This window comes from Etheostoma cragini, chromosome 21 (genome assembly GCF_013103735.1).
Source record: "Etheostoma cragini isolate CJK2018 chromosome 21, CSU_Ecrag_1.0, whole genome shotgun sequence".
Classification (NCBI taxonomy): Eukaryota; Metazoa; Chordata; class Actinopteri; order Perciformes; family Percidae; genus Etheostoma; species Etheostoma cragini.
The window spans coordinates 2,769,032-2,783,620 of record NC_048427.1 but is presented as its reverse complement, the minus strand read 5'-3'; the positions used below and the strand labels follow the sequence as shown (position 1 = coordinate 2,783,620).

At 41.9% G+C, this 14,589-nt stretch overlaps 1 protein-coding gene across 2 annotated transcripts in view; it reads left to right on the top strand.

Annotated features, from left to right (window-relative positions):
- etv4 (ETS variant transcription factor 4) overlaps positions 1-14,589 on the top strand; it is a 30,551-nt gene extending 15,962 nt beyond the window's left edge. Inside the window, exons 1-9 of one of the 2 annotated variants that reach the window (XM_034860397.1) lie at positions 2,706-2,724; positions 4,612-4,741; positions 5,101-5,283; positions 5,588-6,012; positions 9,896-9,964; positions 10,620-10,667; positions 11,698-11,870; positions 13,474-13,575; positions 14,081-14,589. In XM_034860397.1, coding sequence (XP_034716288.1) covers positions 5,159-5,283; positions 5,588-6,012; positions 9,896-9,964; positions 10,620-10,667; positions 11,698-11,870; positions 13,474-13,575; positions 14,081-14,308 — 1,170 coding nt within the window. In that variant the 5' untranslated portion in view covers positions 2,706-2,724; positions 4,612-4,741; positions 5,101-5,158 and the 3' untranslated portion in view covers positions 14,309-14,589. Of the gene's footprint in view, positions 1-2,705; positions 2,725-4,611; positions 4,742-5,100; positions 5,284-5,587; positions 6,013-9,895; positions 9,965-10,619; positions 10,668-11,697; positions 11,871-13,473; positions 13,576-14,080 lie in introns of those variants that run through there. The other variant, XM_034860396.1, reaches the window with a different exon arrangement.

The following is a 14,589-nucleotide window of genomic DNA, read 5'->3' as shown; positions in this document are numbered from 1 at the left end:
ACTAGAAACCTATGCTTTTGAATTGGATGGAGAAAGGAACAGTGCACCCTGGTACAAAAAATGGTTTTGGTCTTTTTGACCACTGTATTGGGCAATTATTATATTAAATATTATAATAATATATATTTTTTTATCTATTGCTTTACATTAATTACGTTCTAAAGCAGAAATAAGTTACAATCAAACAGTGAACAGGTGTTTTTTGTGAAGACATACTATTTTCTCCATCTCTGCATTTTCTAAATTGCAGCACTAAGTGGGACGAGATCTCGTCACATATCTGCCGTAGAGCAGACTGAGATCTTGTGCCGCCTGTACTGCACATGTGCAATGCATATTATGTGAGATAAGAACCAGATCTGCAGATAGTACTGAGAGAGTTCCTGTAATAGTACAACTTGAATGTTATTTTTTATGATGGTACCTAAGTGTATATTTACGTAACGATTGCATGTTCTTTGGTTTAGCTAGATCCAGTCACCTTGTTTGACACTGGGGCTGATGTCCAATGTGTTATTGTGAGTGAGGCTGTCGTGTGCTGCAGACTTCCAGAGGCTTAAGACTTGGACATGTCACACATAAACATCCAATGTAAGACTCTCCAGATCCTCTGCTGTCTTCATATTGGATTTCCCTACACAAGAGCCTTTATTTGGTAGGAAATACTCTGTCTAAAATAAGACAGGGGGGTTCATAGGGAGGTCTTGTCAAACTGCTTGAAACGGCTAATTCACAAGTGATGTTAAAATGTTTTGACTGCTATACAGAAGAGTTTAATTCCCTGGTTTTGTCTCTTTCAATACCATCTTACAAAAGTTTCAACATTTTCAAAGTTGAGAAATCTAATTTGTAATACTGTAATCCTTTTTTATCACCACGAGCATTATTTATGTGTGAACTGCTCTTCTAGTTCATCTCTCCGTTACCACCATTTGTGTTTTCTAGGAATCCAATAGTGTTTCACACTACCGCCGCATGGCTCAGCTGAGGGGCCCATTGTTCACTTCTGCGATTTGTTTGTGGTGGATGTCTGTTGAATGAGCCCCCCCCCACCCCCGTAATGATCCCTCTACTTCCTAAAGCACTCAACCATGACCATCACCTTTCACCCTGCGTCCCCCCCTCTAAGAGCCACCATTTACATATGTAAAAGTCAGTTGTTCATCTCTATACGTATCACTCATAATAGGGAGTGAATGGGAGACAGAAAAGAGTACCTCAAAATAAGGAAGGAGGAGATAAGACAAGTTTGGAGTGAGGAAGAAGCCTTTGACCTTATCAGTTTAGGTGGTGCTGGGAATCGGCCACGCTCCGCCCAATGCCGAAGGAGAATGTGCACACATTCATCTACAGGAGCGTGCATGGCGAGGATCGTGCACGCCCTGGCCCACGCATAAATACTTACATATACCCTTGTGTGTTATCTCAAAATTGTCTGTTTTTAAACAGTTAGTGTACAATGTCTGTCTTTTCACTTCTAAACACTTCAGTTCTTTACACTCTTTGCTTGAGTTTATTAACCAACGCTCCCCAACTCTGTGTAGAAAAGAAGCTATGAAATATGAGGCTCTCTCTAAAAGGGTGATGTAACATTTAACAAAGGAGTTAGAGGAGGTCATATTGCCCCAAATAAATGCAGGAAGAGATGGGAACCTGAAGAATATAACTCTCCCTGGATTTGTTTACAAGACTGCCACCACCTTATAAACTTTAGCAGGGAGATTTACTGTGAAATGTTAGATAGTTTGTGGATAGTTTTTTCTTTTTTATTTAAGCTCTATTCTTTGAACAGGAAGTTACATAGCTTATTCCCAAATTGTACTGTTAGCCATGCTTGCCTGTTATTACAGCAATAGTGGGACATGCGTAAGGTTTCATTCGTCCCTCCGGCTTGTGACGATTGAAACAGCATGGTGGGGGGGAATGAAACATACAGTTTAAGACATTTAAACTTCCCCCAACTGCAGTATTTTACTGTGCACAGTATCACGAATTTGCCGTCATTGTGTGCAAATGCATGTATAAACAAAACTATGTGTGCATTTTCTTAAAATACATGGCGTTACAGCCAGGTGTAGACTCCCAACTTTTGTTCAAATTTGTTTATTTATCAAAATCATGCAACATGAGTTTTTTTATTTTTAGTTCCTACTGATTCTTACAGCTGAATCAGAACATCAATCATCTCTCTCTAATTGGAAACGCAAGCGGTGCAACACACAGCAATTACAGTCACATACACAAACACAACAAGCTGTCTGATGCTCATTTACCATTTTACCATATTAATTAATATTCCAGAAAGGTCACACATAAATAGCTCAAACACACACAGACCCCTTAACACAAAGCTGACGCCGTTCCCAGTCAGGACTGTTTGAAATGGAACATCCTCATAAACCGAGAGCCACATCAAAAGAAATATTCCTGCCAATCGCATTAGTGGCTCTACTTGGCTGCACCATGACTGTACACCCGCTGAGGATTGTTTGCAGTTCATGACCATGGTAGAGAAAGGGGGGAATGTCAATAGACAAACACGCTCGTATTATTAAAGCGGCAGTCATGTGCCACCCTCTGTGTACTAGCAGACGAGCTGTCGGAGACTTAGAGGAGACTGGAATCCCATCGCGTCTGTCTGGGAAATCTGGGTAAATGCTCTCTAATCCTGTTGATCCTCCGCTAAAGCCAACACTTCCTCACCTGCCTGCCTGCCATGGGAGAGTGAGTACAGACTAGAAATAGGAAGGTTATGATGAGGAGTACTGCTGTTTTGATTGTTAGACTCAGTTTATCATTTTAATGCATGTTCGAAGTCAAAGATATACCGTAAGGATCTTTAAATTTAAAAACCTTTTTTAGCACACAAGATTATTTAGTTGTTCATGAATGACAGCCCTCCTAAGCTGTTTGATCAATACTTGCTCACTCTCATTTTGAATACCAGTTTTAAAAAAAACTGGGTCTGCAGGTAACAATTAGTTTTAATGTTTGTTTTTTGTGATTAATCAATTAAATGTTTAGTATAAATGAAAAGAAAGTACCAGAAAATGCAGATAACATCCCAGTACCCCAAGTGACATCTTTTATTATTTGCTTGTTTTGTCCAGCAACTTGAATTATTCCATTTACAATTGATTAAACAATACATCTTTGCATTGGAGATGCAGGAACCAGTTGACTGTGCATTTTTACCTTTTTATAAATTACTTAAACGATTAATTGATTGTCAAGATTTAGTTTAACGTTTTGTTGATTGACTCATGAAGTCAGAACTAAGTGAAATCCTTTCAAATATTTAATTTAATTTATTCTAGTTTAAATCCCGAGCATGACAGCAGATCTTCAAGGCTGTTTGTAGTTTATGTCACTATAATCTTACCTCACTTTTAGTTTGCTCCTTTTTTCCTCCTTTTTCTTCCTTCGTCTTTTCACTTTCTATCCCTAGCCTTAGTGGAGCAGTCCTCTCTGGCCTCATTTAGTCAGCCAGACAGTTCTCCTCCTTTTTTGTGAATGGACGACAGTATGTAATTACCTGGGCTGAGCTTTCAGTGTGGCCTGCGCCGTCAGCTCCACACCCACTACACACACACACACACACACACACACACACACACACATTTAAGCATACACACACAGACACATTCACAAGCATGCACATGGATACAGACTACCCGAGATTAGTAATACACACACACAAAAGCACACTTACACACACATACACATAAATACAGGCCTCCCCAGCTGGAAGTGCACAGCTGCTGCTGTTTACCCTGTCGGGACCAGAAAAACATCCTGTACAGTTCTTGGGGTGAAAACCTCCCCTCACATAATAAACACAAGCCCTCAGCACAGTTTGAAGCTCCACTTTGGGTGGTTTTTGTGGCCATCAAGGCAAAGGTCCGCTCCAGCAGTCCAGCTTGATAGACAGTTTGGTGTGCTAGAGATTGAATAGATGCCTTTGGGGAACAATTCAATGGTAAAAATGTTGCTTAATATTTTAAACTTTGAGGGTTATGTGGCATTATCAGGTAATCCCTGTTACCCTCTTTACTTAAAGGCAAAAAGCAAAGTTCACAAGCGATGGCCAACATCTGGATACCAATAGGAAAGAATGCAGAGACACAGAATTAGTTTACGCTGTTCTAACAGAGGTGTAACATTTGCTTTCATCAGTCTGTAGACATCTCTCTGGCCGTAGAGTTGTTTAGCTTTAAGCTTGATTTTGACAGAGGAAGTTTTGGCTGCTGTTGTGTCTGGAAGAGTGAAGAAAAGTGGGCGAGGACACTTTGAGCTTCCAAATGACTGCTGGAATGCGGTCGCGTGTGACCGTGCTCGTGTGTTTTGTGTGCCTGTTCTCCACAGTGTGTATGTAAGTGTGTGTTTATACGTGTCTGCTGCCCTGTGTTTTGCAGCCGACAGTCTCTTAAGCATTTTTGGCTGGTACGTAAAAGAGATTACTGTGCAGACAGAAGTATTTGCTTTTGTATTTGCTTAATGAATGAAATTAGTATCGGGCAGGGCTGTACGAGAAAAGAATATACATAGCCCGCTGTGTGTGTGTGTGTATGCAAACCCTCATCTCTGTTTTCTGTATATTGTCTCTTGTAGCGGTGGCATTGCACAGCCCTCCAGTCACTATCAAGAAGGAACCGCAGAGCCCGGGATCCGACCCCAGCCAGTCCTGTAGCCATAAGCAGAGCTTCAGCTACCCCAGTGGAGAGCAGTGCCTTTATGCCAGGTACCTCAAGGTTCTCCTTATTGAAAAGATTAAGTACACATTTATTGTAGTATGTTGACCCTAAACTGTTTGTGTTTCAAAGGGCCTGTGCACCATAAATTACAAAAAAAGAAACTAGCATTTAGCATTTCTAATACAACCCTTATCTATGTTCAGTGACCGAGCACTGGTCAGATGTCATGCATAAGTCAGCACAGCTAAACACTGACCACATACTACTGACTGCCAAACCCCCACCAAAGAACCATTATCTCTGTTTGTTGTATTGACCCTCTCCGTTTGTAACATGTACAACCCTGCAGTAACATGCACATTTATGCACGTATGCGTGTCCTCGTGGCTGTGTTCCTGTATTTTAGTGCATATGAGCAGAAAAGGGCTGCAGGAGGAGCCAAGAGCTCCTGCCCAGGGACCCCCATGTCTCCTATGCAGCAGCATTACTCCCCAAAACCTGCCACGGCCGGACGGCCCGATGCTGGCTACATGAACCCTGCTGCCACTTCCCAGCCACTGCCCAGCAACAGTTACCCCATCAACACCAGGTGACACACCACCACATCAGCAACAGCAGTGATTGACATTTTACCACTTGCATGATATTTTATCATTACTTTGAAAGAAATCCTATTATCAACTAGAGCGGGAAGTGTTTTGTAAATTGTGGACATTGTTGATAATTTAACTATAGACATTGTGGTTATATGCTTATATTACACGTACATTTTTTTTTTTCAAGCTTAAAATCTGTATTATTCCGATCACAAAAACACAAGGACACTATTTTACATATTGCATTGACCAACATAACTCAGACTGTGACGTGAGCTGATGTATCTCATTTCTCAGCTCCAGGTATCAGGGCCCTTCAGGAGACCCCTTGTGCCCCCAGTTCCCACCACCAGGCCAGGCTTTTCAGCGCATGCCATCTGCCCCAGCAGGACATTGCAGCAGTGGAGCTGGTGGAGGCGGGGGTGGTGGACCAGGGGGTGGAGGACCAGGGGGTGGAGGTGGTGGGGGTGGAGGTTATCACCGGCAGCACTCCGACCCCTGCATGCCCTACCTTCAGCAGAGCTTTAAGCAAGAATACCTAGACCCGTTGTATGAGCGGGCGGCTCACATGGCAGGGCCTGGGCACGGGAGCGCACCGGGGCACGGGCACGGACCTCACCCTCATCCCCACCCACATTCACACTCACACCCGCACCCACACAGGTTCCCACCAGCTCACATGATGGTTAAGCAGGAGCCCACAGACTACACCTACGAACCTGGTGAGTGATTGACCAATTTCCCTACAGTTTATTTATTATCATGAAATCAGAAGTGCAAATGCTCATCATCTCCAAGTCTCAAGATAACCGGTTGAAGGTTGAAATCTCTGGTTTCCAAAGACATTTTTAAACAATTGTTTAAAACAGAAACGCTGCAAATTCTCACCTTTTCAGGGGCTAGAACTAGGGCTTTTGGAACGAATTCTGAAAGTCAAATAAAATTTGATTAGTAACAAAATCAATACTTGAAATGACTATTCAAATGGGATTTTTTTGAATGGCTAACATTAGCTAATCTCCCTCTTCTCATGTCATATCTGATGAACAATAAGTTACAGGAGTGAGAAACACAAGGCATTGTGAGCTAACGCTACGTACAGAGGAACACGGGGGAGGGACAGGCTGCGGCTGGAAATCGGAAGAAGGATGGGAAATAGTTTTAACATGACTTTAAAGTTGACATCCACCCTGCCAAAATGCTCATGTTATCAATAATTAGCCCGTTCTGCTTTTCTAACTGCGTGTGGGAGCTTCATGGAGACAGCTAAAGTTAATGTTAGCTGTCCTACAGCTGTGAGAGTTAGCTCAGCTGTCTTCTCAGTAAGATGACAATCTGCAAGAAACCGGTTGCTAATAAATCACTAAGATAGTAGTGGCAGCATTGTTTGTCTTAGTTATGAATGCCGTAAGCATTGTGGCTACCACTGTTGTTGGTTAGTTTATGACTCATCATTTCAACTGTCCTTTCTAACATGATGTCCTTGTGCTAACCGAGCAACATAAGCCTTTACAACACAGCTGCTTCAGTTCACTTTTTAGACAATGTTTCAATCCAGAGTTCTATGTTGATTTGTGTTTGTCACCGTGGGCTCGTGGTGGAAAATAATGTGAAAGAAATGCAATGCTCCATGACGTAGGTCCCCTTTAAGAAATCCCTCTAGATAGATCAAAGGTAAATTATATATTATGGTATTTGATGTATACCTGTGATCTGAATGTAGAATATTGACAGTAGTTGAGATTGTCAATCCGCCTCAAAATAGTCCCTTTTTAAAGACAAACTTTTCCCTGTGTGCAAAGCTAACTCAAGAACAAAATGTCCAAAAGGCAAAACAATTTTTTCGCTGTATCTAGAATCCTACTCAACTCCCTCCCTGCCTCCAAAACTCCTCCTTTCAAGTCTCTGACACTGCAAAGAAAGTGGGGAAAATACGTTTTTTTTCTGCTGCGGCTACACTCCTCAATCCTTCCTTACCGCTCTCCCTCCTTTCCCCCCACTGCTCTCTATGTGAGCGAGAGAGGCAGAGGAATTTCATTGAGAAAATGGAGGGCACTGGAAAGACTAGAGTCCCTGGTGGAGTGCTCCAGGGTCTCAGGTTGCACCAGTGGCTTCCTTTTTCTGCAGGCAGATGAACTCATAATGGAAAAATGAGCGTGGCCGCAGTAACCCGAACCTCTCACTGGCTGGGCTTTTGGAGAGGGGGAGGGGAGGGAGTAATTTGGGTGATGGTGGGTACAGGGTGGGGTAGCCAGCGCAGGCGCTTTAACACTCATATCACTCATCATAGATTATGTCCTCATTCACCTGTATTTAAGCCGCTATAGACATGGAGCAGAAAAGCTATTGTTGCAATTCCCAACAGTCCCACATGCACATTAGTGGATGGCTACAAAGCATACCTTCCAGCGCTGAAACCCGCATACTTAATGCATAATAAAAACCAAAAGGAAAGAAGCCCTAATTCTTTTCCGTCACTATCTTTATATGCTTGCACTTTTGATAGGGGACCGGATAGCACGTACAAGGAATCGCACAACCTTGAGAGAGTGGGAGAGTAAAAAAGGATGTTTTTCTGTGGATAACTGCTGGGAGGAGGAGAGAGTTGAATTAGGTGGAGTTTCCTCAGATGTGTCTCTAAAATAAGTTTGTCCAACTGTAGAAGCTCATCAGACATGAAAGATCAGAGGTTATCATTTGTTCGTGAGCAGTTATACACTAAAACACATTTTAATGAGATAATACAGTGGGACAGGAGCCTAAAACCTGGAGATAATGTCAAATTGTTCCGTCTCTATCCTTCCTTACAGACAGAATGAGTAGGATATGTCTATCATTTTTTAAACAAAATTCAAAGTTGGCCCCTCCTCCCCAGCTCAAGGAGGGTTACGGTGCCTGCCAGCGGGTAAAATCCAATCCCAGATTCACTCTAGTTGGGAACAAGATTTGTTTTTTTTTCAGCACTGTGTCCATTTTTGTAGCTTTCTCTTGGATGCATGCTGTCAGGGTCTCTGCAGAGACGTACTGCCACACACATCTAGTCATTATGCCTTTTAATGATTACCGCCTGCTCTTTCATTTACAGTGTATAGAATTGTGTGTGTGAATGAGTGCTGTGGAAGGCATAAATAAAACCAATTGGTTATGAATGCACCCTCCAAACAAAACGTTAATATGGCTCATAAAGACAAATGCCTTCAATTGTTGGTGGTATAAAAATGTTATTTGCTGTTGATTTATAATGTAAGTATTATTTATTTAATTAAAGGAAAACCTGTCTCAAACTGTAACATCATGGGTATGTAATGGAAGAAGCATTGGCACTGAAGCACACAAATGAGGTTTATTAAAATAGCGTGTAAAGACAACACCAGTGGTTTTATTTAATGTGTACAATGTGAACAAAGAAAGCCAAATGCCACAAGTCTACAGTTAAAAGTAGGCTTTGGGAATGAGACTAGTTTCACAGACAAATTTCTATCAGTTAATCACTGCTATTGTGTCACATGAAAGACACAATATGGTCACGCCACTCAGTAGACAATTAACACTGCTGCTTTCACACCCGATCGACCGATCACTCCCTGCTGGGAGCCTGCCATTGCTTGCAGACATATTATTTACAGTATGATCGAATGGTGCTGCACCAGAATGGAGGTTTTAATTTTCCCAAGTGGCATCTTATCACAGTCACAGTGCTGCAGCTGCATTCCCCAGGAGTGAGTCACGTCCATAGCCAGAGGCAGAGAGCTGCACCTTTTCCGTTTTTATGCTCTTGATCTTCTCGTTTATACAGTTGACAGACAGCATAAAAACAGACAAATGCATATAGAATAATCACTGTCACACCTGTATTTTTTGTATGCACAGACAGGCAAAGTAAAAGATACACACACACACACACACACACAAAGGTCAGAGCAGTCACAGGATATGGAGCACACAACTCTTGGCAATACCCTTCCCTTATAAGAACTCATTTTAACATAAATGCGTTCTAACTTGCAGAGAGTTTTGCTTAAAGGTTTATGAGGAGGAATACAAAATCTATTTTGGTAATGTACCCATTTGAGTCAATAGTGCCCAGATAAAGTGCAGTCAGACACTGTATACTGTACTGCCTTTCTGGTCTGGTGAAGGTGCTTGCTCATGGCCTAAAAATACCAGCAGAGACAAGAGAAGTGATATGATGAATGCAGCATTTGCCCTTGCAGTGCTCGGGGTGATCACATAAAATATCCATGCAATACAGCAACTTTCTCACTTTTGCTTTCCCCCTCTCCCCAATTGATATCCAATAATCTGTTTCTGGGCAAATTGGAATACAGTTTCTTCAGAGAATGGATGGACATATATTCTATCATTATTCATTGTGTTAAACCAGTCTGGCTCACCAGATGTTCGTTCCGGGGATATAGCCTGACACGCCTGTTCCCTATCTATTTTGCAATGGCTCCGCTGCTGCATCGGCCCTGGATGGTTGTGATTGGTTATATAAATACAATCAAGCCAAAGGCCTTACAGTATGGTCTGGCAATGCAGGCATACTGTTAAACCAATTAAATAAACATAAATTTGACCTTTAGCCATTTGTTTTTGTTACAGATGTGCCTGGATGTCCCTCTATGTATCATCACAGTGAGGGCTACCCGAACCCCCAGCACAACAATGAAGGTAACCTGACTTCTACTGTTAACCAAATTTGTTAGTTGTTTTTCAGTAGAAGGAATTAAAGTGATGTTAATATTTTAATTTAATGTATCCAATCTCCCCTCTAATGCATTATCTGCATTGAGCTTTTGCTGGTTAGTGCTCTGCGGTCATTGGCTAACCGGCGTAGAGTGTCCATGTTTCTATTGGGTAACCAGTTGTGTGTCTATGTTTCCATTGGCAAACGGCTCTCACCTCACCCCTGCCTCAAAAATCCCTGAATAAACATAGTTCCTGGAAAAAGCGCAGTTTTTCCCCAGCAAAAAAGGAGAAAAAAACAACTTCCCTTCAGTCATATTGTTCTGTTAGAACATTTGTGGTAATTCAAATTCCTGTTCATTAATTATATTATGACTAAAGGCCCAAAAGATGTTACAATGAGTTCTCTGGCCCTGGGAGCAAGGAGCCATGTCTTTTTCAAATATTTCCAATATGAAATCCTCTCCCTGTCACTGAAGTGCACTTATTTACCTAACTATAATCATGTGTGAATAGATCCTTGTATTTTGTTGGGATGGTATTGAAAGCTTGGCACATATCCCAAATAATCTGTTTGTGCTAAGAGCAAGACCCCTTGAAACTAACACAATTCTCCCTTTTTCTCTATTTTTTCTCTAAGGCTATTTGTTTGAAAACGACTCCCGTGTAGTTCCAGAGAAGTTCGAAGGTGAGCCTGCTGTACCCATAATCCCTCTGCATTCAATCATGATTTAATTTGCACGCTGCAGTCCACTTGGAGAGGTGTTAGTTGGATGATTACAGGTATTGGAGAGAAACTCAATATACCTCGACTTCAGGTATCCCTGTGTAATAGGTACATTGGTCTTTGTGTACGCAGAAGCTTAGTTAGTGGGTTTGGTTTCCACACAAACGATGTAGGGCTCCTCCGTCCCAGTGAGTAGAGAGACACGCAGTTTCCCATGCTGTTGGTGATTGACGCTAAAGGAGATTGAGTGGGCAGCCTGAGGGTGTCAGCACTGGTTGAACCAGTGAAGTGTGCAACTTCTCCGAGATACGACAGCCGTAACTTAGCTGAGCTTCTCCTGTTCCCACACTTGTGTAGAACATATCCAGTAACCAGTTAACAACCAAGAACTAATCAGTGTCCATTTACCTACGTATTGCTTCACCCAGTTTTAGTAGTCATTTATTGTTTTGCATCTTCTTGCTTTTAAAGATCTATGTACTTTTGTATTTTTTATTATTCTTTTTTTCCTCTCAGTGCCCTAAAAATGTTCCTATTACCATCTCAACTTAACACACTGCTTCCCTTTTTAGTGTCGGTGTGATAAGCTGTAGTTAATGAGCAGTTGATTCAGTTTACGTCAGTATGCAAACATGAAACATTCAGATTAGATGACCTGATAATGTACTGGCCCCACTAGAATTTGGAGATTTCCCAGCTACTTTGCTGGTTAAAATTTCTTTGTTTGTACACGTACCATAGACAAATTTAGACCATTCAATTTCATGATTGAATCTTACAATCTATTGCAGCTTTATGTGTTGAAAAATGCCTGGAATTATCTTGGCTTGGAGTGAACTACAACTGAAGCTACAAAGACATTTGGGTTGCATCAAAAGCTGGTTACATTCAGTGACTCCTGGTTCATTTGTAATACAAAGAAAACATTTTGACGTGTGTGATCCTAGCCCGTAAACACACTGATCTCCAGTCTCTTCTGTCCTCATTCCAGGTGAGGTGAAGCAGGAGGGGGGTGGTGTTTTTCGGGAGGGCACACCTTACCAGCGCCGTGGCTCCTTGCAGCTCTGGCAGTTCCTGGTGGCCTTGCTGGACGACCCGGGCAATGCCCACTTCATCGCCTGGACCGGCCGCGGCATGGAGTTCAAACTCATTGAACCCGAAGAGGTAACATTAATGGGGAAATTGGGTCCAAACAGAAGTAGTCTTACAGAATTCCACTGAATAGTTACAGTATTTTAAACACTTTGAATCTGTGTTTTTAGATAGAAGTTGGAACCTTTTTATTTGACTTCAATACAGTTTAAGTTTTTGTTTTGTGGTTAGCATCTATTAGCTATTATTGGTGCGGCATTTTATGCATTTGTGTCAGGTTTGGGTGGTGGTGTGAATCCAAACCAAAAAGCTTATCACCAAATATAATTTAGTTGTTCAGTGTTGTCCACCAGTATAGGGGCATCTCTAGAGTCACTGGCCCTTAACTTGTTTCTATTAAATCTGTAGTAAAAGTTGTATAATTGTTTGAATCAAAGAGATACTGTTTAAAATGCATCGGCACTATTTTTTATTTATATTATATATATTTTTTTTTTTCTTCAGTTTGTATTACTGTATCGCCTTCCTCACAGATAGTGGAGAAGTGTTGATACAGATCACAATGTTAATATAAGGGCAGCACAGGAGTTATTCTGGGAACGAATTTATGTTAGCGATTTAGAAGTGAGATTTGGCCACTTTCCTCACAGGTCTGTTCTCTGATCCATCTTCCATTAGTCTCCCATTCATTATTCAACACATGAAACGCTGGATTGATAAATGAAGGACAAGCGCTATCAAAGAATCATCCAACACCCCCAGTTCTCTCTCACCTCCTCACATTTCTTTAGTCAAAGATATTTCTGTGACGTTTAAGTCTGCAATTTAATCGGACAGCGTCAATTTAGGTGGGTCCTATTATGGAGAGGTCTACTGTGTTTTCCATTATCTTTTTACTGTACATTAAAAATGGATGGGTTAAGAGTTTTACAAGAGCAATTAGGGCTAAGAGCACACTCAGATCAAACAGTACTGCTGGCTGGATGGCTACTGTGGGATACAACCTGTCTCTTCCTGAGTCATGAGTCACAGTGTCTCCCCCCCTCCCCCAGCTTTACACTTTCTACCACTGTCTCTAATGTTTGTCAACATTAAGATCATTCACTGTTAATAATAATTTGATTTACTTCCCCTTTGCCTGTTTGGGGTTGTGGGACACTAACTTTCTATCAGAGTTAGTGGTCCCTCGTCAGTTCAGTTTTGAATTGGGAGTGTATTTCACGGCCTGCCTCTGACAACCAGCCGTGACTCTTATTTCACTGCGAACACTGTGGGACTCTGGTTGCATTCAAGTGGTAATGGGTTACATAAAAAGGAAGTGAATCCACATGTGGGGACTCGCCCTAGTCTTGGCATGTTGACATTGAGTTAAGGAGCAGAGAGGATGTTGGCTTGCCACCGAGGACTCCTACTGGTCACAGTATAAAAATACACATGTGTGACTCATTTTGATTTGGGGGAGTATGAAATTCAAGAAAATAAAACGCTGACACAAACTATTGTTTTCTGTTGACGTGTCATTTGATAAATGCTTTATTCTTTACGCCTTCAAAAGCATGCAAATAACCAGTTGCCTAAGATACACCTCGAAGCTGATCTAAGCCAGAAGTGTAACCACAGCCATTTCTTTTTTCTTCCATCTTCTCCCCTTCTCATTCTCCTTCCTTCTGCTCAGGTTGCCCGGCTGTGGGGCATGCAGAAGAACCGTCCAGCCATGAACTATGACAAGCTTAGTCGCTCTCTGCGCTATTACTATGAGAAGGGAATCATGCAGAAGGTACAAAACGCACGCCCCTTTTTATTTTGAATTTGTTATATAAAATGTGTCCTTATTTATTTAGATGATTGTCTTTAAACCTTACCAGCATTGTCTTGAAATATGTAATATTAAAGTGTATCTTATGTATGTATGCTTTATAAATCACAAGTATGTGAATAGGATAGTATGTCAATAAAAATATTGAACTCATAGTTGAAAAACTCATAGTATAGTATGCTGAAAAAGGTCATTGTATGGTATGTTGAAAAAAAGTCATAGTATGTCAAAATATCATTGTATAATATGCCAATAAAAACGTTTTAGTATGTCAAAAAAACAAACAAAATGTTGTCACAAAAAAAAGATGTAAGGTGTAATGACCCAAGCTGTTTTTTCTCTCTCTCTCTCTCTCCCTCTCCCTCTCCCTCTCCCTCTCCCTCTCCCTCTCCCTCTCCCTCTCCCTCTCCCTCTCCCTCTCCCTCTCCCTCTCCCTCTCCCTCTCCCTCTCCCTCTCCCTCTCCAGGTGGCAGGGGAGCGCTACGTTTACAAGTTTGTGTGTGAGCCTGAGGCCCTCATCTCCCTGGCCTTCCCCGACAATCAGCGGCCCAGCCTGAAGGCTGAGTTTGAGCGCTACGTTAACGAGGAGGACACAGTGCCCCTGTCCCACCTGGATGAGGGAGCACCCTATGCCACAGAACAAGCCCCCCAAAACATGGGCCCCCAGCCCTATTCCAAAGGCTACATGTACTAAAGCCAGCCCCCACCCTACCTCCTTTCTCCCACCTTCAGAAATCTCCCAGTTGTACTGACCCATCATCCTACACACCCTGAAACCCCATGCACCTCTTGCACATGCCCACCCCATTCACTTGTATATAAGGCTATGGTGTTTTGTTTTAAATTAATCTCATTAGGGATTTGATTTTGTTTTGTTTTTAAGAGCTGCATTCCTCTCACATCTGGGGCCTGTTCAATCCATAAACATTAATGGTTGGAGAGACTGCTTAATAAATACTCATAATAATATCCTAA